At 40.6% G+C, this 27,590-nt stretch overlaps 1 protein-coding gene across 11 annotated transcripts in view; it reads left to right on the top strand.

The window, feature by feature from the left end:
• Nucleotides 1–26,523, top strand: part of CCDC146 (coiled-coil domain containing 146) — a 135,826-nt gene extending 109,303 nt beyond the window's left edge. For all 11 annotated transcript variants that reach the window (XM_023192539.2, XM_023192537.2, XM_023192536.3 and 8 more), the window contains 10 exons: nucleotides 6,236–6,331; nucleotides 7,344–7,514; nucleotides 11,368–11,456; nucleotides 11,550–11,714; nucleotides 13,023–13,247; nucleotides 15,144–15,372; nucleotides 18,918–19,046; nucleotides 19,575–19,712; nucleotides 24,374–24,622; nucleotides 25,976–26,523. In XM_023192539.2, coding sequence (XP_023048307.1) covers nucleotides 6,236–6,331; nucleotides 7,344–7,514; nucleotides 11,368–11,456; nucleotides 11,550–11,714; nucleotides 13,023–13,247; nucleotides 15,144–15,372; nucleotides 18,918–19,046; nucleotides 19,575–19,712; nucleotides 24,374–24,622; nucleotides 25,976–26,179 — 1,695 coding nt within the window. In that variant the 3' untranslated portion in view covers nucleotides 26,180–26,523. The remainder of the gene's footprint in view (nucleotides 1–6,235; nucleotides 6,332–7,343; nucleotides 7,515–11,367; nucleotides 11,457–11,549; nucleotides 11,715–13,022; nucleotides 13,248–15,143; nucleotides 15,373–18,917; nucleotides 19,047–19,574; nucleotides 19,713–24,373; nucleotides 24,623–25,975) is intronic.
• Nucleotides 26,524–27,590: the final 1,067 nt, after the last annotated feature.

Here is a 27,590-nt window from a genome sequence, read left to right as displayed (position 1 = left end):
TGTAGTTGATTGGTGATGTCTGCCCCAGGCATAAAAAGAAAGATTGTCCATGTATTTCCCATTCCTAATCAAGTCATCTTCCTAATCAAGTGCAGTTTCTTCAGCCAATTCTTCTGGTATATCTTCATACCCCAAGTAACATGCTTATGATGCTGCTACTTGAGTTTTCACTTATAGACTTGATCTTTGTATTTATCACTATAAAAGATGAGGATTCAGCCCTCTTTAGACCCCTGTTCACCACACATACATTTCTTGTTCCTCTGTATACACAGTATTCTCATATAATTTTGATTAGTTCAGAATTTGGTATTCACATTATTATGAATATATAAAGGCTATTCCTGCCTGAGCCATGTGATATTATATGATTACCCTTCCTTAAAAAATTTTTTGTTCCCAGGAATTTATAAACATCCTGTTTTTACACTTTTATAGTTTTTGGTGTGCTTATTAGTTCAATCCCAAATTCTTCTCCAATTATATAAATTTCCTCTCAGTATGTTAAAACACATTTGATGGCCTATTCATTTACTCTTCTTGAAGAAGTCTCTGCTAAGCCTCATCAATGACCTCTAGCCAAAGACTAACAGGAATATACCAGTAGTTGAATGAGCTGAGTTTATTACACATTGCAGCAAGGGAAAACACACACCATGGAGAATTGTAGGGAGTCTCAATAGAGGGTATTAGAAAGGACATACAGGATTTGTGTCATGTGACTTGAGGAATGGTTTAAAGAAATGGGACTTTGCCCTGAATTTGGATGTTCTCAGGAAATGAGAGTAATTCTGTGGTCAAGTATCTTCAATTTTACTTAGAAAAAGAAAAGATTAGATGGAGGCTAAAGCTATGATTGTTAAACAAAGCTGTACATGGAGAATGTATGGTGTTTTGTGGCTTGGATCATGTTCATGTTTTTGTCTGTGTTCAAATACACTTATGGAGTGGCCTTGTTTTTGTCTTGATCCATCATGATTACAGAGTGGCTTTGTTGAAGTTTATGTTCTCGGCAATTGTTTATGTTCAACCGGAGAATATCAAGGCCTGTGTATGAGTACCAGTTCTGTTCCTGGATATCAGGGGCTGCCTTTTTCTTTCTCAGCCTTCTGACTTGTTCCAAAGTAGTCCCATGTCTCTATGTGCTTGCTGCACTGCTCTCATCATAGGAGCCTTATGCCGTCATCTTGGTGATGTCCTTCACCTCTCTTCGGACTCTATTTCATGGGTCTCATCTATTTTATTCTCTTAGCTTACCCCCTTTTGGAGGAGGAGACATGCCTTCCAGTAGCTTCATGAGAAAAATGCTAGTGAAAAAGTAATTGTTTAAGACTTTGTGTGTTGGAAAGTGTATGTCAGAAGACCTTGCATGCTAAAAAAATATTTTACCCTCACACTAGCCACAGACAATTAATACTTTAATTGGATATGGAATTTTAGGTTGCAAATCATTTTCCCTCAGGAAGAAGGCATTCATTAACTGTCTTCTTCATGTCATTCTAATTACTGATCCTTTATTTGAAACCATTTTTTTCCATGCTGGGAATTTGTAGGATCACTTATTTGCCTCCAGAAGTTTTACATTTTACAATGATGTTCCCATTGTATCCATTGTGTGGGGCACTCAGCGGGTTCTCTTTCAATGGAAATGTATGTCCTTCCAAAGTTCTGATACTTTGTCTATAATTATTTAATTTTGTCCATTTGATTTTCTCTGTTCTGTCTTGGATTCCTTTTACACAGATGTTGGACCTTCTAAAACAGTCCTCTAATTTTTCTTGTCTTTTTTCTTTTATTTTCCATTCTTTTTTGTCATTTGACTTGCTAAAAGAGAAATTTCCTCAGGTTTTCCTTTCAACCCTTCTATTCTTCCATTATGCTATCATATTTTATATTTCCCTGTGGTCTCTTTGTTCTCTGAATGTTGCTTTTTCATAGTGTCTTTAATCTCTTATCTCATTGAGGCTATTAATGATAGTTTCTTTTTTGTTATACTTGTCCTCAATAAGACTTTTCTTCATGTTTTTTCTGTATTTTTCTTTTTTTGTTTGTTTTTGTCTTTTTGTTATTAGAAACTTTCCTCCAATATATGGTAATTCTTGGCTATCTGCTTATATTTAAGCATGGGATGCTATAAATCTATTTGGAAGCTGTCTGTGATGGTGAGGCTTGTCACTGTAGTTTGATCTGACTGGACACAAAATATGTAAGGCATGGCCTTTGACCAAAGAGGAGTTTGCAGTGGAATGCACACAAGTTGTTCAGATTTTAACAAATATTATAAAAGCTATTTATATTATGACATTACTAGCTATGAAGTCCACAAAATAGCACCCATAGAATATAAAACTAAGAGAAATTAAAATGTATTAAAATCCTTTTCCTTTGTTGATTTTAAGGAAAATCTGTTTTTGTTCTAGTACAGTTTCAGTGAGAGACGAACTTCCTCTTTGACCCTGTGATTTATAATTAGCCCAGCCACTGCCCACAGCTGACAGTACTTGAAAACAGGAGTGGGCCAGGCCCGGCACTCCCAGCCCAAGTGAACATTTTTTCAGACTTGCATGCAATCCAAAACTAAAAGAGATAAAAGGTGAACATGAAGAGCTCTGGATATTCTTCAGAATGTATTTCCCCCCAGAGACAGCTGTTTGATTCTCCTATGGCATTTGACTTGTACATAGAGACTCTCCCAGAAACTCAAGGTACAAGCCTCACGAAAGGTTGGAATGCTTTAGAAAAATATCAAAGTGTTAAACTGAGGTTCACTGATATCAAATAATTGGGATATTTACAACAACAAATAATGTCTAATTTCTTAACTTTGATGAAAGTTACCGATGATTATTCATGCATTGAAAATGCCTGGAAGAACAGACACCAAAACTATTAATAACGACTCCTGGGGAAGTAGTACTTGAAGTAGCAGAGGTAGGAAGTAGTTTCTTTTTTTTTTTTTTTTTTTTTTTTTACTTTACACATTTCTGTTGTTTGGTAACAATAAATACATTTTTAAGTGTGAAATGCTACACTATAAAAACTAAAAGAACGAACATAAACTTACAAAACTTGATATATGCAATTTGGGGCTCAAAAGAAATGGTAAATATCTCAAGTAACTCCAGGCCATGTAATTAGAACTTTGACACTTGATAGTTATTTTCTTCCCACATTATTGGAGACTTCAGTCTAACTCCAACCTGTTTTCCAGATTACCTTAGGAAGGTTTCCTTTCAAAAGAAACACCTATTAGGTTAGGTTTGCAATTTGGCCTCAACAAGTAACAGAAACTCAACTGTAATGATTTTGCTAAATAGGGAGTTGTTTTACTCACTTAATAAAAAGAACACAAGAAGGCACAACAGGTTATTTCACATAATGAAAAGTCTAGGATCCTTTTAGCTCTCCTTTCAGTCAACCTCTGTGTGTACATTGTTTGTCAGATAATGGCTATTCCACCTTTAAGCATAAACTCACACAAGGAGGAGAAAGGACAAAGAGCAAAAGACATGCATGATTGCTGGCTTGGCTGTTCCTTTTAACAGGAAAACAGCCCTTTCCCAGGACCCCTCCTCACAGACTTCCGCTTACATTTCATTGGCTTGTCTTAGCCCATATGGGCACGCCCAGCTGCAAAGAAGTCTGAGTACTCCTGGATACATTGCAACTCTGAAAAAAATGTCATTCTGTTGCTGTCATGGTTAATACTAAATGTCAATTTGACTGGACTGAAGGATACAAAGATTTGATCCTGGGTGTGTATATGAGGGTGTTGCCAAAGGAGATTAATATTTGAGTCAGTGGGCTGGGAAAGGCTGATCCACCCTTAAGCTGGGTGGGCACAATCTAATCAGCTGTCGGTGTGGCCAGAATATAAGCAGGCAGAAAAATGTGAACAGAGACTGACCTAGCCTCCCAGCCTACCTCTTTGTCTTGTGCTGGACCCTTCCTGCCCTTGAACATCAGACTCCAAGTTTCTTCAGTTTTGGGACTCAGACTGGCTTTCCTTCCTCCTCAGCTTGCAGATGGCCTATTGTGGGACCCTGTGATCCTGTGAGTTAATACTTAATAAACTCCACTCCATATACACACAGACACACACACACACACACACACACACAGAGAGAGAGAGAGAGAGAGAGAGATACAAAGTAGATAGATTGATAGATATAGATATATGTCAGGAGATATAAAGAACCCTGATTAACACAGTTGCTAAGATCAAGGTGGAGGGTAGCAGGATGCTCTGCTACCAATGGCTTATCATGTCACCTCTTCCACAAGCCAAGCCTACCTAATTCCTGCCTGAAACTAGAGGGCTCGGCTTTATGGAGAACTGAAAATGGTATCAAAGAAGCAGTTGCGAGTTCAACAATGAATACATTTTATTGCAGTATTGTTTGTGTTTCAAAATATTGGAAATAACCAAAGTGTCTGAGACCTCAAGCCGGAAAAATCCGTCAAGGGCCTTTAGTTGATGTAGAAGCTAGTGAGTGTGCTCTCATCATATTTTCTGTCAAAACCTTATAAGGGTTCCTGGTCCCTGTTATCATTCACGTTTAGATCTGCCTACAGCTGGGAGCTGAGCATGAGGACAGCCCACTCCAGGCACACCTGTAGCAGAGAATCAGACAGGGACCCAGGATGTTTGCTGGAGTTCCTCTATCCAGGAGGACTTAACTCGACTTTCCTAAAGGAGAAATCAACTCTTCCTTGATGAATACTCACCTCTTCCAGGAAGGCTTTCCCGATTATTCAATTCTATACTGAGTTCTCCCTTTTCTGATCTGCTATAGCAATTTTATCTTTGCTAAGCCCACAAAATTCTGTATATTGTTAGACATGTTTCACAAGACCATGTCTCATTTCCTAAGTCCAGTGTGTGTATCTCAAGAGCTAGTGCTCCAGGGTAGGAGACCCCATGGACAACTGAGGGTACAGAAGGTGCTACTGAAGATACCCTGGTTCATGGATGATGGGGCATCCAAAGACACACTTTAGTGACTCTAACATAGCAGCATGATCCTCAGAAAGATCCTGTTAAGTAACCTTCAAATCACTAGACAGTGTGATATTCCTTTCTTGGGTCAAATTTTGGCCAGTATTCAACCTTAGGGCCTACAAGTGTGTGCTGTCACAGTAGGAACTGAACCACATCAGATTGGAGTCATGTGCCTTCAGTGTAAATAGCCAATTCTAAACTTGCTCTAAGTAGGCTGTAAGCACCCCAAGATGACCCTCCCTGTAGCCTTGAATGGTACCCTTTCCCCATCAGCTGCCACGTGTCCTCCTCTCTACTCTTGTCTTCATCACAAAGCATCTGACAAGCTCATTCCTAATAGGGCAACAGAGACTTAAAGAGTGAGATTTGGCTTCTCCCCAAAGTACGTCAACACAGGAGAAAAGTGCAAGCCGTTATAACAGAAAGGTAATGGTGAAATTTTAGGTATCAACCAAAAAGTTGAGGCTTTTCTTTTGTGTAAGAAATTTCCAGCTACTAATCAAATGACTACATATAAGTAGCAAACTATCCCCACTATTATTAATAAATCACATATTTTTCTTTATCCTGTAAGATTTAATAAATGTACTAACATAGTAACTATAATTTGAATAGTCATACTATATTCATGTCTCCAAAGTGCTGGGTCATGAGGTAGGCAGATCATGGGTTCCAAGTCTACCTCCCTGGGTTTGCACCTGCACCACTGTGGCAAGTTACTTAAATGTGTTTGTGCCTCATTCTCCTCATCTGTACAATTGGAGAAAATATTCCCCACCTTGTGAGGGGTATTATAAGGATGAAGTAAGATCATATATATAGGCGTTTAAAACCTTGCTGGACACTTAGTTTATGTTCAATAAATGTTGGCTATTAGTAAGATTTATTTCTAAATAATAAAACATTTGCAGCTGGCAAATTATCGATTTTTGGCAGGTCTTTATATTTTAATTTGCCATGGCTTATAAAGAATATTTGGCATAAAGGGAAGTTCCTGTAAGATTGAGACTCATGATTCGCCCAGCATTTTCAAAAAGTGTGTGATGAAGTTGACTACATGGCAGTGAAGATTTATTTTTAGACAGAGTCACGCACTGTCGCCCAGGCTGGAGTACAGTGGCACGATCTCGGCTCACTGCAACCTCCACCTCCCAGGCTCAAGCAATTCTCTGCCTCAGGCTCCCGAAGATTTATTTCTTACATAAATGTGTGTTTTTAAATTTTGATTTCCAGATTGAAGCTATCCCTAAAGATGATTCTACATTATCTGAGAGAAGGCGAGAGCTTCACAAGGAAGTTGAAGTAGCTAAGAGGAATTTGGCCCAACAGGTTAATATCAACATTCATTTAAGCTTCTGTCTAAGAAGGGTTCGTACAAAGTTGTGTTTTTAGCAGTGCTTCACAAAACCTTAGCAATAAGAGAGTCATCAAGGAGGGTATGATCCTGCTTAATGTGGGTATATTTCTTCAACTCAAAGTCCACTCCAATCCTACATTAAATTTGAGAAGAAAGAATATGTTTGAACCAGAAAAAAGTATTCAAAGGAATGAGATTTTTAAATTATGGGTTATTGATTACATTAAAAGTAAGTCACAGATGTTTTATTTCACCAATGTCTAATTTCAAATTTTCTTTTCTTTTTTTTTTTTTTTTGTTGAGACGGAGTCTCTGTCGCCCAGGCTGGAGTGCAGTGGCCAGATCTCAGCTCACTGCAAGCTCCGCCTCCCGGGTTTACGCCATTCTCCTGCCTCAGCCTCCCAAGTAGCTGGGACTACAGGTGCCCGCCACCTCGCCCGGCTAGTTTTTTGCATTTTTTTTTTTTTTTTTTGTAGAGACGGGGTTTCACTGTGTTAGCCAGGATGGTCTCGATCTCCCGACCTCGTGATCTGCCCATCTCAGCCTCCCAAAGTGCTGGGATTACAGGCTTGAGCCACTGCACCCGGCCTTTCTTTTGTTTTTATGTCTCTTCTTTTTCTTAGTCACTTGAAAATACAGTCCGAATGAGAAAATGTTCTATCATATTAACCCACTGATTTTCACATTATTTTACAAAATAAAGGAAAAAAATGAAGCTAAAACAGCATTACTTTATTTTTTATTTTTATTTTTTGTTGAGAGGGATCTTGCTATTTTGCCCAGGCTAGTCTTGAACTGCTGGCCTGAAGTCATCCTCCTGCCTCAACCTCCCAAAGGCTTGAATTACAGGCATGAGCCACCACACCCGGCCTGTTTGTTTTAATAAAATACATTTTGTATAGGAAATAGAAAGGTAGTCTGAGATACTAGCTTTATTGTATTCCTTCAATTAAGTTATAATATTATCTGTGCTTTTTTCAAAAGAAAATTATATCCGAAATGGAGTCTAAGTTAGTAGAACAACAACTTGCAGAAGAAAACAAGCTTTTAAAGGAGCAAGAAAACATGAAAGAGCTGGTATTCAACCTTGTCCGCATGACTCAAATCAAAATTGATGAAAAGGAACAAAAGTCCAAGGATTTCCTGAAAGCTCAGGTAACTGCATTTTTTTAAAACCATTTATTGATAACTACAAAAGTTCAGGGTAGCCTCATTTGAATGCAGTGTGCATTAGAAAGCTGTACAATTGATCCTTGAACAACATGGATTTGAACTGCATGGGTCCATTTATACACAGATTTTTTTTCAACCAAATGCAGATCAAAAGTAGAGTACTCACAGAATACAAAACCTGCATATATGGAAGGCCCACTTTTCTTATAGGTGAATTCCACAGGGTCAACTTTGGGACTTGAATATGCTTGGATTTTTGTATTCTCAAAGGGTCCTGGAACCAGTTCCCTATGTATACCAAGGGACCACTATAACTGTGCCTCTCCTTCAAGTACCAGTGACTATAAATCTTCCCTAAATGAGATTCCATCACGCGCTGAAAGATAGTCCCAGGATTCAAGTAACAGTAGTCAACAAATTAGAGGGGAAAGGAGATCATTGACAATGAGCAGAGGATTTGAACAGATGTCAGTTTCAGTAAGAATAGAGTGGGTGCCTCCAGTGGACAGGGCTGGCAGCTGCATAGGCTGCAGATATCATTTAGTTTTCACTCCCATCTCAGACTCCACTGTGATTTGTCCAGGAACAACTCAAGAGTGGTAGCATTAGATAGCTGTCCCTCCCAACTTCATCAAGATGGCATCATTTAATTGAATGCCAGATACTCTTAGTTGCTGCATCACGCCGTGATTTTCCTGGGCCTCCAAAAATGTGCCAGTGCAACATTCCCCCCTAAAATCAACGATAAAACAAATGGTAAAACAGCCCTCCTGTCACGCCAGCTAAAATTCTACCATTAATCATTTATTCCTTATAACGATTATGTCCAGATCATGCCCAGAAGCTCCCTGTTAAAAATGAACAGGATATTACATATTACTAAAATAGAAGAATTTATCAGGCCAGGTGTGGTGGCTCATGCCTGTAATCCCAGCACTTTGGGAGGCCAAGGCAGGTGGATCACTTGAGGTCAGGAGTTTGAGAGCAGCCTGACCAACATGGTGAAACCCCATCTCTACTAAAATACAAAAATTATCCAGGCATGGTGGCAGGTGCCTGTAATCCCAGCTACTTGGGAGACTGAGGCAGGAGAATCATTGGAACCTAGGAGGTGGAGGTTGCAGTGAGCTGAAATCGCACCACTGCACTCCAGCCTGGGCGACAGAGCGAGACTCCCTCAGAAAGAAAGAAAAAGAAAGAAAGAAAGAGAGAAAGAAAGAAAGAGAGAGAGAGAAAGAGAGAGAGAGAAGAGAGAGAGAGGGAGGAAGGGAGGAAAGGAAAAGAAAGAGAGGAGAGAGAGAGAGAGAGAAAGAGAAAAGAAAAGAATTTATCACATGACCCAGATGTGGTCTGTTTCTAAGCACGCCTTTTGTTCTCATTCTAAGTAAGTATTTACATGGAATGGCATTTCTTCTCACTCTGCAGCAAGAGCTCACTCACACCAAAGCATTAGTGAGCAATGAGGTATGAAGTACGTTTTCGCAAAGAAGACTTGAGGAGAAGATCTACGTTGCACAGCCCACTGCAGGCACTTCACATCCCCCTTTCACTGTTTATTTTTCCACCTTAATATTTAAGAAACTAAAAGAAGTTCAGCATGGCTGGCACATGGGAAGATGGGGAGAAAGGATGTCAAATAGTGAGACCAGAGAGCTGGAGAAATCAGATGATGAAAGTCACTTAATCCACATTAAACAGTTGAGACTCCAGCATGAAGGCTGCAGCAACAGTGAAGTTGATGGGGTAGTTGGATTTCACCAGGTAAAGAAATGGTCAGGGAGGACAGGATGAAAGAAAGGCAGCTTGAGAGCACATGGTGGTTGAGGGGGTAAGATGCAGGAGTAGGACAAGGAGAGGCGAGAGGAGAGATGTGAGAAGGCCATCTTGGGCCAGGAGCGGTGGCTCATGCCTGTAATCCCAGCACATTGGGAAGCCAAGGTGGGTGGATCACCTGAGGTCAGGAGTTCGAGACCAGCCTGGCCCATGGTGAAACCCCATCTCTACTAAAAATACAAAAAATTATCCTGGCATGGTGGCGGACCTATAATCCCAGCTACTCAGGAGGTAGAGGCACAAGAATCACTTGAACCCAGGAGGCGGAGGTTGCAGTGAGCCAAGATTGCACCACTGCACTCCAGCCTGGGTGACAGTGTGAGACTCCATCTCAAAAGTGAAAAATAAAAGGAAGGAAGGAAGGAAAAGAAGGAAGGAGAAAGCCATCTTCACCAAGTCAGGGTCTGGGATGGAACTGGTCCAGAATAACATTTTCAAGACAACTTGGTGTTGGCTGGGAAGATCCCACTCCAGTGAGTCTTTGCTAGTTAGAAACTTCCTCCCTTTTCTCTTTAGAAATTATAGAAACACTAGAGGTATACTTATTTGTTAAAATAAACACTGATCTGTTTTATGAATTAGATAATTTTCAATTAATCTCAAAAACTGATGTACATGTTATCTACGTGTGATTAATCTATGTAAAGCAGACCTCATTATTAAATGAGTTAATTCATATTAAACCACAAAAGACAATTCTTCTTGAGATATGGAAATTGATAAGGGACAAATGTTTATCCCTTGAGTATTTGTAGCCTTAGGAATTAGTGTGTGAAACATTACGTGTACTCAGCTGCGATTTCCGTAAGAAGGCAGTCAGTCTTACTATTTTATGTTCACATGGCATCCACATCCCTAAAGACCAAGCTGAAGAAAAAAAAATAATGTTGCTATCACTCCCAAGACAGAATGGATGACACTACATTTCCCCATCTGTTTTATTATTCATGTGTACAGTTATTTAAACATTTGTTTCTTCCTGACCCCTATTCTCATGGAGAACAACATTAGAAAAATGCTACACATCAATCTTGGCTCTACAGCTAGTTTCTTTCGAATCACTCATACCAAATGGGCTTTGCTCTCAGTCCTTGAGAGAAGGCTGACAAACTTATTTCCTCTGGTTTCTACCAGCAAGTCCTTCATTTTTGAATACGTTTCTTATCCCAGATGCAAGAACCAGTATCTTTAGATTTAAAGAACATAATTAATGTATTTAGCACTTGATATATTTTTTAGAATTTTAGAAATGTAACTGTTTTCTTTTAAAATATTTATGTGTAACACCTCCTTACAGCTGGTCTCAATATGATGCTTTATTGTGTAGGAAAACACCCCACATACAAAATAATGCAAAGCACTTGAAAATCATTTCTTCAGTCTCTGACAAAACACCGCAGAGGGTTCAGTTTATAATACTCACCAGAACTTACTAGGAATCCTCTTCCTTCATCTATCTTCCATAAACTCTGTGCTCACCCATTCCAGCTGTGCAGTTCAAAATCACTCTTCCTCTTTCTCAAAAGTCCTCCAAACTTTTCCTCAAACCCAACCCATGCAGGCTTTTTGATTTTTCCCTTCTCTTGTTTGTTGTCTTCCTTAGGTAACAGTTAACAGTTTGTCTTAGCCAATGTGAATCAGTTCAGCTAGCCAGGGAATTTTCAGACCTTCACCCTGATCTGTACAACCCAGCAAGCCAAGAAAGACTTTTTGAGAGACAGAGTCTTACTCTGTCACCCAGGCTGAAGCGGAGTGATGCAATCATGGTTTACTGTAGCCTCAAATTCTTGGGCTCAAGTGGTCCTCCCACTTCAGCCTCCTGAGTAGCTGGGACTACAGGTGCACACCACCATACCCAGTAATTTTTTTGTTTTTGTAGAGATGAGGTCTCTATGTTGCCTAGGCTGGAGAATTGTCTTTAATGGAAGGGAATGATATGGGATAAACCTGGGAGTGTTCATATGTTGTTATTTATTTCACATATTTTTTTTTTACATTTCAGCAAAAATATACCAACATTATTAAAGAAATCAAAGCAAAGGATCTTGAAATCAGGATACACAAGAAGAAAAAATGTGAAATTTATCGGAGGTAAAGTAATTATGTGGTGGTTTACCTATTCAGGTGAGGGAAAAAAACCTGATGTTTATTTCATAAGTTTCAGTAAACGCTTTGTATTTACAGACTCAGAGAGTTTGCTAAACTGTATGACACCATTCGAAATGAAAGAAACAAATTTGTTAACTTACTCCACAAAGCTCATCAGAAAGTAAATGAAATAAAAGAAAGGCATAAAATGTCATTAAATGAACTCGAAATTCTGAGAAATAGTGCCGTTAGTCAAGAAAGGTAAGTGTTATAATAACGACTCGCCTTTCAAAGACTTGTTTTCTGATTCATTTGAACTCTAAAAATCCTGGGGATAATAAGATAGAAAAGAGGCAGAGGCTGCAATGAGCCAAGATGGTGCCACTGCCCTCTAGCCTGGGTGACAGAATGAGACCCTGTCTCAAAAAAATAAAAATAAAAAATAATAGTATTTTAGAAAGCCAGAAAAAGTGCTTGTTCAAACATCTTGTTTTATAGACGGTAATCTATCATGCTTCTACTGTTTGGGAGTCATTTTTTTAACGAATGGAAAACTGTAACATATAACCGTGCTTACTATGATGATTTTCACCTGCCCAATTAGAAAGAAAAGCACAAATCTAATAATTGGGATTGGGAGGTTAGAAAACAATCAACTCGTTTGTTAACCAACATCCCCTGGTTGTAGATTTAAAGCATCTAATGTGTTGTGGGAAGCAATACATTATAGCAGATTGGTGAAAGAGGTGGTGTCCAGACCCAAATACCACCCCTGCCACTTACTACCTGTGTGACCTTGGACAAGCTGCCTTGTCTCTCTGAGCTCACTTTCCTTATCCATACAAATAGTCCTTATTTCATATGACATTTTACTATGAAATGAGCTAATCCATATAAAAACACTCAGAAGAATGTCTGGCAAATGGTTGTTTTCTTCATTTATTATTTACCATGTGCCAAGATCTGATGGACTATTTCACCTATGTTAGTAAACAGTACACGATCAGGGTATAATCTAATTTTCTGGTGGCCATTATTGCCCAGTTTCCTTCAACAACGATTATAAAGTGGCCTCATTTCAGGGGTCGGGGGTGGATGAAAAGAAAAATATAATTTCCTAATCAGGTTCTCATCCAACTTGAAAATGAAATACGTTTATAGAGGCCATGCATTCATTCAGCACTTATTGTGGTCATAGGCTGAGTCGGGTACCACCTTATGTCCAATGGATATTATTGGATATAACCATCTCTGTCCTCAAGACAGCAGTCTCCTGAGAATGACAATAAAGGAATGACTGCAGTCTCTTGCTTTGATAAAGCGGGGCAGCAGAATGCTGGGGCACAAAGTAAAGATTTTCTAATCTGGAGGAGAGAAAATCTGAGACCTGGAAGGATTATGAAAATTCCTGAAGAGTGTTATAAGATGAATATCATTATTACTAGCATCGTCATTTCAAGGGCTACACTAAAGCAAGGTCTGCTTTGATAGTGCTTGTGTTTCAGAAGCCTTCATTCCTTTTAAATAAAGAAAATTATAATCTTACCCATTGTCTTATTATTTTAAAAGAAAGCTACAAAATTCCATGCTGAAACACGCCAACAATGTTACCATCAGAGAGAGCATGCAAAACGATGTGCGCAAAATTGCATCAAAACTTCAGGAAATGAAAGAAAAGAAGGAAGCCCAGTTAAATAACATTGACAGACTTGCCAATATGATCACAGTGATCGAAGAGGAGATGGTGCAGCTTCGCAAAAGATATGAAAAAGCTGTTCAGCATCGAAATGAAAGGTAAAAACCAGGTGTGAGAACAGAGCACCAGGGATCCAATTGAGGAATGTCACCTCTTTTTCTACCTAGACTTGACAGTGAATAGTGAGGGAAATGTGATATTTAGGTTTCATTAGCCTTTGGAGAGAAGGGACTGTGTGTTGCTTCCCTTGAAAATAAGAAATGCTGTCCTCATGCCGGGCACAGTGGAGTGATCCCAGCACTTTGGGAGGCTGAGGCGGGGGGATCACTTGAGCTCAGGAGTTCGAGACCAGCCTGGGCAACATGGTGAAACCCTATCCCTACTAAAAATACAAAAAATTAGCCAGGTGTGGTGGCGGGTACCGGTAATCCCAGCTACTGGGAGGTTGTGGCACGAGAATCACTTGAACCTGGGAGGCAGAGGTTGCATGAGCCGAGTTCGCACCATTACACTCCAGCCTGGGCCACAGAGTGAGACTCTGTCTCCAAAAACAAACAAACAAACAAAAAGATAGAAAGAAATACCATCCTCATAAACAGGCAAAGAGGAGCGGTTTGGGGAAGTTGCTTGCTTGAAGATCAATGTCCTTTCCTAGGTGGTCATTCAGGGCGCCTCTTAAAACATCAGATTCTTTCGGCATAATTGACATAAAGAAGTGTGGAACTTGTACCCATTTTTGTGGTAGGTTTGGTCTTACTATATTTACTCAGCCATTCTCCCAGTTCATTTGCTCAGCAAGTTAGTAAGACCTTTAGGAGTAGCATTATTTCTTCCAGGTTGCAATTATATCATTAATCAATGTTTACTTCAGCAGTTCCCCCAAGTTACTTGTGCTCTGAGAAATAGGAATGTGAAATTTGCAGAGCCCTGTGATAATGACATCTGGTATCAGAATTTTTTAATCAAACTTTGATTGTGTGCTTTTCTGTATAAGGCATTAGAGTGCTAGACCTTGAGAGTACAAAAACGTGGTAAAACATTGCTCCTGGCTTTGGTTATCAAGAGAACTTGATCTTGAGCCTTTGAAAGGAAAACAGACGAAATGTAGAGCTGGGATTAGCCAAGTACAACCACGTGCATGCATGTTTTGAGGAAGGGGAGTCATAGATAGAAGCAATTAAAGGAGGAACTCTGAAATAACAGATATGCATAGTGTGTGGGAAGACCTTTAGGGTCCTCTGAAGAACAGCACATTTTCAAAGGGCTGGTAGGTTTTTCTCCAGGGGAGAAAAAAAATACTGTTTGGCTCCTGGCACAAACCAAAGCTTTTGGACAAACAGTGTACACCCAGGTGCTACTCAGATCAGTGGGGCATGATCGGCCACGCAGACCAAAGCTGCTAGGGTTAGAACATTCTTACTTTGTTTCCTCCCCATATTCTTCGTTCAAGGAGGGGTCTTTCTCCTGGCATGATTACAAAGGATAGATTTTTGTCTGTTTATGGGGAAATTACAATCAGAAATATTCAACTTGAGAAGAAACTAATGGGCCTAGCAATTTAATGTAGAGCAGACTCACACCAGAACTACATTCCCTGGCCCCCTGCCTGTGTGCTTCTGGCCAGGCCTTGGTTGGCAAGTCTGACCCGAGAAAAGGATCTGCAGAAAATCAGACTATGGGATCACTTTGTTTGTGCATTGGGAATGACATTCTTTCCCACCCGGGGAAAACCTTTGGGACTTTCAGAGACACTGTGGCTAGCCAACCACATGGTCGGCCTCAAAGTTGAGAGGCTCAGTAACCCTCCTATCCCTAGAGAAATCTAAAGTGTGGATGTAATTTAACTAGGAAGCCATTGGTGACTATCTGTCATCCTCTGGAAGTATATGCTGTGTTGATGTATATCTTGCATCCAAAGCCAGAGGGAATCACAATGACTAGTAAAACGGTGGTCTCAATGCCCACTTAGCCTCTGCCTCTGAATTTGACCACAGTGGCGTTCAGCTGATAGAGCGGGAAGAAGAAGTATGCATTTTTTATGAAAAAATAAATATCCAAGAGAAGATGAAACTAAACGGAGAAATTGAAATACATCTACTGGAAGAAAAGATCCGATTCCTGAAAATGAAGATTGCTGAGAAGCAAAGACAAATTTGTGTTACCCAGAAATTACTGCCAGCCAAGAGGTCCTTGGATGGCGACCTAGCTGTGCTCCAAATTCAGGTGGGTGAGTGATCACAGGACACTTCCTCAGACCGTTTATTTTTTTCCACCTTTATTAGTTTGTAGATGAGTTCTTGCATGTAAACCAAGCCATACTATTTCTAGGACCTGTAGGAATCCATCTTGTTTAAAAATGCACTTGAATGCTGCTCTAGGGTGGAATCTGTGCTTCAGGCATCCAGACTACACATTGTCTTTTTTTTCTCATGAAGCATTTTCTGCCTTTCTTAGAATTTAAAGTCTCCCAGGACTTATCTCTAGCTCAGCTTCCTCATAGCTCAAACTTCAGTGATCTAGACTCTCACTACCCTCAGCATACTTACGTCATTGCTGTTTGCTGGACAGATCTTGAGGATGAGCCAGAACTCTTTTGATACTCTGGCCCCCAGAGCAAGAGATTGTCTGGAGATTGTTGCTTATCAGTAGTTGGCAGTCACATATAATTTGACTCTTTATTAACCACTGTAGTTCTATGATAGCTTAGTAACTTGGCCTCTGACATGGCCTTTTTTAAAGTGGATAAATCCAAAAAACTAAAACATGAAAAAACAAAATAAAATATGAATACAAAGCCACTTTCTTCACATGTGTTACCAGGGGTTTATTCTTCATAGAAATTTTTAAAAATTAAACTGAAAACTGTGTAGCCTAAACTTGTTCCCATTAACTCAATGTAGCAGGAACAAATTCTAACCTATAACATTTTTTCTAAAATGTCAGGTTTGCATTTGGATTTTTTTTCCTGATAATAATGTTAAGATATGTGGTGAATGAAATTTTGTAAAAGTATAAAAATTATAAAGAAAAAAATAAAATTGTACTCCCAAGATACAATTACTGTTAAAATTATCAGAAATCTGGGAGAGATCCTTTCATTTGTTTTCTAGGTGTACAAGTAAATGTTTTCATTAGCTCATGCCCTGGACAGTTTTGGGCCCCCCTCTTTTTTTTTTTTTAATCATTTCAAGGGGATTCATAGGATTTCATGGGACTACATGATAGATCTGCTTTCATATTTTATGCCATTTGAATGTGCATATGCTGTATAGATAATAGCCTCTTTCAGTTTGCACAAATATGCCAATGTTCTGATTTCAAGTGTTTTTTTTTTTAATTGAGCCATGAGTTCTTCCATTCATTTCTTTAGTAAGTGTAGACAGATTCAGATCAATTGGCCAGAAAGTCCCCCTAAACTCTCACAGGCCTCCCCAGGCTTCCTGGAGCTCTGACTTCTGCTTCCAGCAAAGGTTCATTTGAGGGATCACCCATCAGCCTGCATACATAGTGCCTGTGCCACTTCTGTGCCATGTCCGCAAAGGCACAGGACTCACCCCTTCCTCAGGCTATACCTACACAAGACCATTCATGCAAGACCTCTGTGGACAGACTTTATTAAAGATGTGGGGCAATGGTATGTGGGGTTACATTACAGAAATGCAAAGCACTTCAATTAGATATCAGACATCCATGCTGTTTTTGGGGGCACTCTATCACTGGAGACACTTCCCTGAGTGCTAATACTCTGTACTGCACCCTTGCCTAGCTCAATTTCACTGGCTTGTCTTTTACCTCCCCTCTCCCTCCACAGCCTCATCATCCCAGATGGCCCCCAGGAACTCCATACTTGCCCCCACTTCATTTTACAGAAGACTTTGGCTCTCTCTGGCTTTTTCCCAAAATGAAGCTTCAGGTCTATCTTTTCCCATCCTACACTATCAAGATGCAGAGCAACATAAAAGGACTTTAAATTCAATAAAATCTGCAACAGAATAATTTCCTCTCTATTGTATAAGCTTATTCTTTGTGTTCACTGCAAATCAATACTTCCATTCAGTGGATAAAATTGTTCTTAGAAAAAAAAAATGTCATTTTGTTATATAAAACCAATTATCTAGTGTGAAATGTAAATTCACTTTTACCCAAGAAGGAAATATTATACATTTCATAACACTACACTCCCTACCTGAACTTTGATCATTTTGATTGCACATCAACTGAGACATGCAGACTGTGTTATCAGTTATCTGCTCTACCGGAGTGAATTCTGATTATCTGCTCAGCACCAATCATATGTACCCTTGAAGGATGTGCTGTGAAATTTCTAGTTTCAGGCAAGCCGTTTCTGTGCCCTGTTCTGCAGTGCCAGATCCCAGTCATATCCTGTTATTTTTTACAGCCACAGTGTCTTTTTTTTTTTTTTTTAAGTCTTCCCCGTTTTTTGCATCATTTTCAGAATTCTCTTAAGGTTTGCATTTTTTTCAGTTGTCCAGAACAGTTTTTAATTGTCCAACAGTCTAATCCAAGGATTATCATGAGTCTGTTCTCCTGGTTCTGTAATGATAGCTCAATTTTAGGCACCTTGGAAGTCACATGAATTACTTTGGGACACAAGGACACTATTTTACATAGACAGCATAAACAGTTTTTCCTCAAATGCCAAAGGAAAACTAAAATCGAGACACCCCTTTATAAGCAAGCACTGTATTTTTGTTTATTTAGTTTCCTAATTAAGAAAAGGGAACATTAAGTATTGTTAATAATAAATACAACAAATGCTTGATTACATATGTATGTATACTTCAATTCTGTATTAAGGACATTTAAGGAATGTAGATACCGGAAGAAGAACAATGTTAAATTATTTGTCACCATTTATAATTCTTTCTGTAGGGAGGAGGAGCATAAATTTTAAAAATGCTACCTGTATCCATCTTTTTTTGAGACAAAGTCTGGCTCTGACGCCCAGGCTGGAGTGCAGTGGCGTGATCTCGGCTCACTGCAACCTCCACCTCCCGGGTTCACACCATTCTCCTGCCTCAGCCTCTCAAGTAGCCGGGACTACAGGCACCCACCACCACGCCTGGCTAATTTTTTGTATTTTTAGTAGAGACGGGGTTTCACCGTGTTAGCCAGGATGGTCTCGATCTCCTGACCTCGCGATCCGCCTGCCTCGGCCTCCCAAAGTGCTGGGCTTACAGGCTTGAGCCACCATGCCCGGCCGAGCCAGGCTGTTTTTAAACAACCAGATGTCACTTGAACTCACAGAGTGAGAACTCACTCATTATCGTAAGGACAGCACCAAGCCGTTCGTGAAGGCCCCACCCTGCCCCCATGACCCAGACACCTCCCACCAGGCCCCACCTCCAACACTGGGGATCACATTTCATTCAACATGGGATTTGGAGGGGGACACATCCAACCATATCAGGCTGTAACTTGGAGCCCTGCAACCACGCAGCATCCCATGAACATGACACAAATGGGAAGCAATCAAGGGTTGCTTATGAAATCAGCTTTTTCTATGACCCAGAAGGCACTGCCTCACCTTGTATGGTCAATTATAGACATCATCATTGCAGTACCAGAAATGAGCAGAAACGTCACTTAAGCAGGTCCCATCTGATGGGGTGTTAAGAAAACAGAGTTCTCTTCTACCTGTGTCTGGGTTGGTCCTACTGAAAAACTCTGAAAACCCTAGGCAATGTGATTTTCAAATTTACTGAGCTAGAGAATCCATTTTAAAGTTAATGTTTTTTTCTTAATAGTTTTCACAGTGTACAGACAGAATTAAAGACCTGGAGAAACAGTTCATAAAGCCTGACGGTGAGAACAGAGCTCGCTTCCTTCCAGGGAAAGATCTGACCGAAAAAGAAATGATCAAAAAATTAGACAAGGTAAATATTTTTGCTTAAAATTGCATCTGGTAGCCCCTTGTTGATGTAGTTCACAGATACCTACGGTACTGTTTCATGTTATGCTGACAGACCTATCCTTCGTTACTCTAGTCACTAATATAGTCCTTTCGTTGTAATCTAGTCATACATTCTAAGCTTGATTTAGACACTTGACAAAAGAAGTTCCAATCCAGTGGTTTTGAGATTCCGAAGGCACCTTTCTCTCATGGCCCAAAGGAGTAATTCTGGCATCTTAAATGGATTAATTTGTCTTCCTGATGGGAACACATCAGAAGAATGATGATGTGGATGCTAGATAGAGCTGAGGGGGCCATACTGTAACTCCCAGAGGTATCTACAGGGACTGGGGCAGGGGAAGTCTTGACTTAACCCAGCTGTAAACACTTTCCAGAGGTATTTTGTGTGTGTGTGGGGGGGGGGGTAGGGGGAAATAGTGCTCTGATTAGGAAATAAGATTTTGTCTTGGATGACTTTTTTTCTTCCTCTTGAAACTATTTTCAAACATAGCTGGAACTACAACTGGCCAAGAAGGAGGAGAAGCTGCTGGAGAAGGATTTCATCTATGAACAGGTCTCCCGGCTTACAGACAGGCTCTGCAGCAAAACTCAGGCCTGCAAGCAGGACACGCTGCTCTTAGCCAAGAAGGTAGGCCTGAGACCCTGCCTTTTCCCTTCTGCCCCTGCTCCTTTATCACCTTTTATTTTCCACAGACTGATAGATTTATTGAGGGAAGCACTGGAGAGATTAGGCTTTATGACTAGGGAAACTTAGAAAAACGGAGGGATGACTCAGAATTGTCCAAAATGTTTCAATCTTACTCCCTGAATGAATTCATTTCGCAGTGGCAAAACCTAAGCTTTTAAATGACAGTATACAAGTTTCACTTAGCAGTGCAACTACCCAACTATGACCGTTATTATCTTTGTATCCCATGCACAAAGTGAAATCCTTTCTAGTTCCTTTTAAGTGGAGCGCCTCACTTATCCAGTGATCTTAGTAGGGACTGCTCCAATCCAGAACTCAGCCGGAACCCAGAAATGGAAAGGGACTGTTAAGAGAAATGCAGTCACACAACACCCAGACCAACTGCACCAGGGAGGTGCCCACCAGGCACCACTAGTGAGGAAAGGCCAGGAACACAGAACCCCCTAATTTAATAAGCATAAGAGACCAGGATGGCAGATCCAAAGCCTCAGGGTGGGGGTGGGACTGCTAGAAGCTGCACTGAAAGGAGCAGCCAACAGAGCCCCTAGAAGTCCCCCTAGACTCCCACAGGTCTCGCCAGGCTTCCTGTGGCTCTGAGTCCTGCTTCCAACAAAGGTTCATTTGGGGAATTGCCCCATCAGCCTGTACACCCAGTGCCTGTTCCATTTCTGCGTCATGTCTGTGCACGCGCGGGACTCCCTCCTTCCTCAGTCTACCCCTACCCAAGACCATTCATGCGAGGCCTTTCACGCGTACTATAGAGCCATCAGAGGACTGGCCACTCACCTGGCCTCTGGGGTCCTCTGGAGCATCCCGCCAGTACAGAGTTCAGCCAGTCAACAGTAATTACTGAACACCTGCTATGTGCTACACTCATGCTAGGCATGAGTTCAGAAACAAAGAGGAAGGGACACATTGTTTACACCATAGGAAGCTCACAGGGTCTAGTAGGGAGAGACAGATGAAAACAGATAATGGTAATACCCACACCAGAGACTGTGGGCTCCTGAGGGCAGCAATTGTTCCTTGTTCTTAATTTCCCCAATGCCTAGCGTATACCAGACTCTAGAAAAACACTTACAAGATGAATAATAACCAGTTCTGTTTCAGAAGCACACGTGGCACACTAAACAAGAAATGATTGTAAATCTTAGACTATCTTTGCCATTTTTATTTGACTCTTATGCTTCTGCTCTGACGACTTCTATGAATAGACCGATCAGGCCAGTGGCAGGTATGCAAATCACAACTTTGCCTCATAAACTAAGGTAAAGTTGTGAGTCGCACGTCTGCCACTGGACTGATGCTAAGGCTTAGTTAAGTTCATGCACTTTGCCTGAATTAGCATGTCTGATATTCCTTTAAATAAATGTTGCCTGCCTGCCTTTTGCAAAATGAATTTCCCTTTCCCTGGGGGAAGTCATTTTCACTGAGGCCTGACTTATCAAAGCTGATGGCAGAGTTGCCTGGAAGGCAACAGTAATGCTAGAGAAATGTACATAGCGGCCACTTTCCATAGCCAGGAAAGCTCCAGCACAGCTGAGTCCTAGTCTAACAATCATTCTCCCCTTTCCTTTCCCAAACTTCCATGCTCTCCATTGGCTTCTTCCTCCTCCCCAGCTTTCACTGCCCCCTCCATTTGAAATGATAATCTCATAGTAGGCAGAACTGGAAAGTAGAAAGACATTCAGATTCCAGATCTATGATTTATCAAAACTAGCAAATGGCCTTGAGAAAGATGGATAAATGATCTTAAAACTCAATTTTCTCATCTGTGTAATGGGTGTGATAGCCGAAGTTGTTTCAAGTATTACATAGTCGAACACATAAGTGGCCTAGCCACATTCAATAAGATTGCACATCTCATCAAGTCCTCACTCCTCCTAGATAGCTTATGGCTCCTCTTGCAAATTTCCCAACAGAAGTGGGAGCAGAAAGTGGGAAATCTCAGTTAGACTTGGAGCAACCCAGAATAATATGAAGCTTTGTTTTCTAATTTATGGAAGAGAAGGGAAGTTGGCTAGTTACACAGACGGACATACACACTCAAGTGTGCAGTCGTTGAGTGGAAAATGACTCCCCCCAAAGAAAAGGAAATTCATTTAAAAAAGGAAAGGCAGCAACATTTAAAGAAACATCAGACATGATAATTCACTCAAAGTGCATTAGCTTATCTAAGTCTTAGCATTTCTTATTTTATGACTTAAAGTTGTGAATTGCACCAATGCTGCTGGACTGATCAGTCTGTTAGTGGAAGTTGTCAAAGCCGAAGCATAAAAGTCAAATAAAAATGGCAAAACTTATGACTCATTGAAGTTTTTAGTGGTAGTCAATTTTTTTCGATACATGCTTCCTAAAAATTAGTTCAGTATAGAAGTCATAAAAATTTATATTACCTACCATTAAGGAGGCAAAATTTGTATATAATAATCAGTTATTACATTTTCAGAGGCAGGTAAATCACTCGCTGTAACATTCCTCTAAGCAGAGGTACAGATGTGACCGGATATGCTCTTTAGGAGAGGAAGGTATTCAACATTAGGTGTAGTATTTGGAAGCTCATTTGCATGTCCCCATTTATCCTGGTCCAAGAACAAAGAATGAAACAGACTAAGAGTTCATTCATTCCTTCATTCAGAAAATATTCAACTTTAATTTGAGGGCAGGAGTGCCTCTTATATTCCAAGCACTGTCCTGAGCACTGGGACTATGATGATGAGTAAAACAAATAGTCCTTGTCCTCATGAAGAGTACATTCTTACGGGATGACAGACCGTAATCAAATAGAGAAAAACATGTATCATATCAGCAGTGAGACATGATGTGAAGAAAAAATAAGGCAAGGTAGGAGGAACTAGTGGGTGTTGCCAGGTAGAAGGTATCACCACTGAACTGCCCCACTATGGCTATCACACTAAAGGATTCTACCATTTATAAGACAGAGAGATTACAGGAACCCCTAATTCCAGTTTTACTTCTTTCCTGCCTTTTGAGATTTTTTTTTTCCAATTAGTCCTATCTTTTAACTGTATTAATGCTAAATAGCTGATATTAATAGGTTTAAAAAAAAAAAAAAGGTCTGGTCACAGTGGCTCACGCCTATAATCCCAGCACTTTGGGAGGCCAAGGCGGGTAGATCACATGAGCTCAGGAGTTCAAGACCTGCCTAGGAAACATAGTGAGACCCCCATCTCTACAAAAAAATACAAAAACAAATAGCCAGGCGTGATGGTGCACACCTGTGGTCCCAGCTACTTGGGAGGCTGAGGTGGGAGGATCACTTGAGCCTCAGGGGCAGAGGTTGCAGTGAGCTGATAGCACACCACTGTGCTCCAGCCTGAGTGACAGAGTGAGAACCTGTCTCAAAACAAACAGACAAAACACTCCAGGAACAGCTCTCATTCTAAGTTATTGACTAAGTTTTCCCCAGCTCGGCTCGTGCATGTTTCTGACCTAGTAATGATGCACACCAGGAATTATCAGTAACACCAACATGTCAGTGTGACGGTTTTCATTTAAAAAGTCATTTCAGATGCAGAACTTCTGCTGATCATCTTACATAAGCAAAGAGTAACATTAGTTCTACCAGATTTTTTCCCCTGGATAAGTGACAAACTAATAATGTCAAATTAAGCTAGAATTTAAGCATCAAGAACACTCTTGGCTGGGCACAGTGGATCATGCGTGTAATCCCAGCACTTTGGGAGGCCAAGGCAGGAAGACTGCTTGAGCCCAGGAGTTAAAAATCAGTCTTGTCAACACAGCAAGTCCCCATTGCTACAAAAATAATAAATTAGCCAAGTGTGGTGGTGCATGGCTATAGTCCTATCTACTTAGGAGGCTGAGGCAGGAGAATTGGTTGAGTCCAGGAGTTCCAGGATGCAGTAAGCTGTGATCACACTACTATACTCCAGTGTGAGCAACAGAACAAGACCTTGTCTTTATTTTAATTAAAAAAAAAAAAGAACATCCCTGGCCGGGCGCAGTGGCTCCCGCATGTAATCCCAGCACTTTGGGAGGCCAAGGCAGACGGATCACAAGGTCAGGAGATCGAGACCCTCTTGGCTAACATGGTGAAATGCCGTCTCTACTAAAAATACAAAAAAAAAAGCCGGGTGTGGTGTTGGGTGCTTGTAGTCCCAGCTACTCAGGAGGCTGAGGCAGGAGAATGGTGTGAACCCGGGAGGCAGAACTTGCAGTGAGCCGAGATCGCGTCACTGCACTCCAGCCTGGGCGACAGAGCGAGACTCTGTCTCAAAAAAAAAAAAAAAAAAAAAAAAATCCTTTCACCTCTCCTTCTCACCTCTTAAAAATGCTTAAAAATGGGCACTAAACTATTCTCCTTAATGTTATCCACCTTGAAATCTAGTAACTAGATAAACAAATCCTTTTCTTGTTCTCTCCTTGTCCTTACTTACACAACCAGGGCATTCAGCTCAATCTCTGCAGTCTCTTCCAGTTCTTAATTTCTGTGAATTCCAAGTTAGACCCTCCTTCCTTCAGGCAAAAATGCACCCCACCATATGGGCGGCCAGCAGCCTGCCATTTTAAGTCTTCGTGGACCGCATACATAGACTAAGCCTTGGGCTCTTTAATTCTAGATGAATGGCTATCAAAGAAGGATAAAAAATGCAACTGAGAAAATGATGGCTGTTGTTGCTGAGCTGTCCATGAAACAAGCCCTAACCATTGAACTCCAAAAGGAAGTCAGGGAGAAGGAAGACTTCATCTTCACTTGCAATTCCAGGATAGAAAAAGGTCTGCCACTCAATAAGGAAATTGAGAAAGAATGGTTGAAGGTCCTTCGAGATGAAGAAATGCATGCCTTGGCCATCGCTGAAAAGTCTCAGGTAGGCTTTGGCTCCTGTATTGCATTTCTAAAGGGTGCCAGCAGGGGCTGCTTTCAGGGGGCCATTCATCCCACAGTATAAGAAAAATTTCCCCACTCTACCACACACAGTCCCAATAGTCATTACAAGTGTGTTTAAGATATTCTATAGATAACAAAGTGCAGTAATCCAGAGTGCCACAATACTCACTGAAGAACACTTAGCAAGCACAGGGCCCACCCCACAGCCTTACATCCTGGGCTGCCAAGGCTGAACATCATGGCCTTCCACCAGCAGAGTGATGACCAGGCTGGCATCGGTCTTGTCTGTAAGTCTCCAATCTCTGTCTTGGCACCACTGCTCAGACCACACCTGACTGTTCCGTGTTCATCTGCTGTGGCCTCCACAGCATACAGTGAGGCCTCCACCCACATTATAGTCGCCATGCCTTCTGCAGATGCCTGATGTACATCATAGGCCTCAGCGCCCCCCCTTTATTTTCCCGCCTTAGTCCTCTGGCCTAAGACTAGGTCTATCACTGACTCCCCCTGCAAGTTAGATACCAGATCTTCTGCCTACCCCCATGACCTGTCAGTATTCTTAGACTGGAATTAGGTGTCTCTTTCCAAGGAGTCTACATCCTCCAGATGTACAACTCACTCAAATTGTCCAGTGGATGTCACCAAAAGGGTCCCTATTTGCTCCTAAACCCAAGACAAAACTGCATTCAAAACACACTACGAATACCTGAGCACAGGTATAAATTACCTGATTTCTAATTTCCCCACCACCTGGGACTGTTCCTTTTAGGGCATTCGGATTTTACCTATGGTGTCCCACTGCCATTTATCAGAGGGCTTTTTAGTGCAGTTAAGTGATTACTCTGTTTTCCAGAGGCACAGGCAAAGTCTCGAAAACGTTGAGGCTCAGAGCAAGCTGGTGACGGTTTTCCTCCTCTGGTTGCACTTTACTCCTCTATCTCTTCCACTGTAACATTTGCTCACCAGTGACTTACCAAAGGAAATATGTTGCTCTGCCTTTGTCAAAAACAGGAAAATAATTAGTGCTTGATGACAGACATTGAGGTGGAAACATAGTTAGGACCCACGAAGCAGTCTTTGAAAAACCCTAAACCCCAGGAATAATGTGATGCTGAAGCAATACACCCATTCCAGTGAGGGGTGTGTGTGTGTGTGTGTGTGTGTGTGTGTGTGTGTGGTGTGATTCCACCCTCCTACTCCTCCCATCCCTTTGGGGAGTATCAGCTAGCACAGTCAAAGACTGTCCAGGCCAGCTGCGTCTTTTGGGACCTAAGGATAAAGTGACTTCACCAGAGTTTTCAGAGAACTGAAAAGGAAAAATCATTCTTTGCAGGAGTTCTTGGAAGCAGATAATCGCCAGATGCCCAATGGTGTTTACACGACTGCAGAGCAGCGTCCAAATGCCTACATCCCAGAAGCAGAGGCCACTCTTCCTTTGCCAAAACCTTATGGTGCTTTGGCTCCTTTTAAACCCAGTGAACCTGGAGCCAATATGAGGCACATAAGGAAACCTATTATAAAGCCAATTGAAATCTGAGTAGGTGAACAAATCCAGACCTCTCAAGGAGAGGACTTCAACCAGGCTTCCTTGTACCCACAGGTGAAAAATGTGAGCATAATACTTCTAATTTTATTGATAAGTAAGGTAACCACAATTAGTCAACAACAGAGTACAACATGGTTTCTTTTTACCTACCAACTACTATACCTTTCATGACATCGAACAGGACACAGAACTGTCCTACATTTATATGTCAAAGTATATATTTAAATTGCTTATATTTTCTTTTTCACTCTTTATGTTGAGTACATTCCAGAAATTTGTAGTTGGCAAGGTGCTATAAAAATGCACTAAAAATAAATCTGTTTTCAATGAAGTACAGAAATTGGCAGAGTGGTCTTTGTTTATTAAAGAAAAAACAAACACTGTTCAACCTACACACTTTAAAAAGAAACAATGGCTATTTGAAAAGGAAAATATCTCAAGTATTGCAAAGGCATAACTCACTTTGTCGAATAAGAAGTAGCACTTAATCTTGGTAAATCTAAATCATGTAAAGTAGTGAAACTTGTCATGGCTGTTTGCATTTTTTTCATTTTATTTTTTTTGACTAATAATAATTGTACCTACTCATGGGGTACATAGTGAAGTTTCAGTACATATAATGTAGAGTGATCAGATCAGGGTAATTAGCGTATACATTCAACCTTTATCATTTCTTTGTGTTGGGAATATTCAGTATCCTCCTAGCTGTTTGAAACTATGTATTATTGTTACCCATAGCCATCCTACAGTAGTATAGAACATAGGACTTATTCCACCTATTTCACTGTAATTTTGTGTCTATTAACAAATCTACCCCTATTCCTTCCTTTCCTCATCCTTTCCCCTAATCTTCCCAGCCTCTTGTATCTGCTGTTCTACTTTTAGCTTCCACATGAGTGAGAACAGTTTTTCACTTACACAAATGAGTGAGAACATGTGGTGTTTAACTTTCTGTACCTGGCTTATTTCAATTAACATAATGTCCTCCAGTTCCTTTCACATTGCCATGAATTACAGGATTTTGTTCTTTTTTGTGGCTGAATAGTATTCCATTATGTGTATGCATATGTATGTGTGTATGTGTGTGTGTGTGTGTGTGTGTGTAACTCCCATTTTCTTTATCTGTTTATCTGTTGTTGGACACCTAGGTTGATTTCATATCTTGCCTATTGTGAATAGCACTGCAGTAAATATGGAGGTGCAGATGTCTCTTCAATATTCTGATTTCCTTTCGTTTGGATAAATTTCCAGTAGGGAGATTGCTGGATCATATGTTAGTTGTATTTGTAGTTTTCTGAGGAACTTCCATATCATTCTTCATAGTGATTTCTCTAGTTTACATTCTTACCAACAGTGTATATAAGAGCTCCTTTTCTCTGTATCTTTACCAGCATTTGTTATT

This window comes from Piliocolobus tephrosceles, chromosome 8 (assembly GCF_002776525.5).
Source record: "Piliocolobus tephrosceles isolate RC106 chromosome 8, ASM277652v3, whole genome shotgun sequence".
NCBI lineage: Eukaryota > Metazoa > Chordata > Mammalia > Primates > Cercopithecidae > Piliocolobus > Piliocolobus tephrosceles.
Note: the sequence above shows the minus strand (reverse complement) of the source record. Positions and strands in the feature narration are given on the sequence as shown.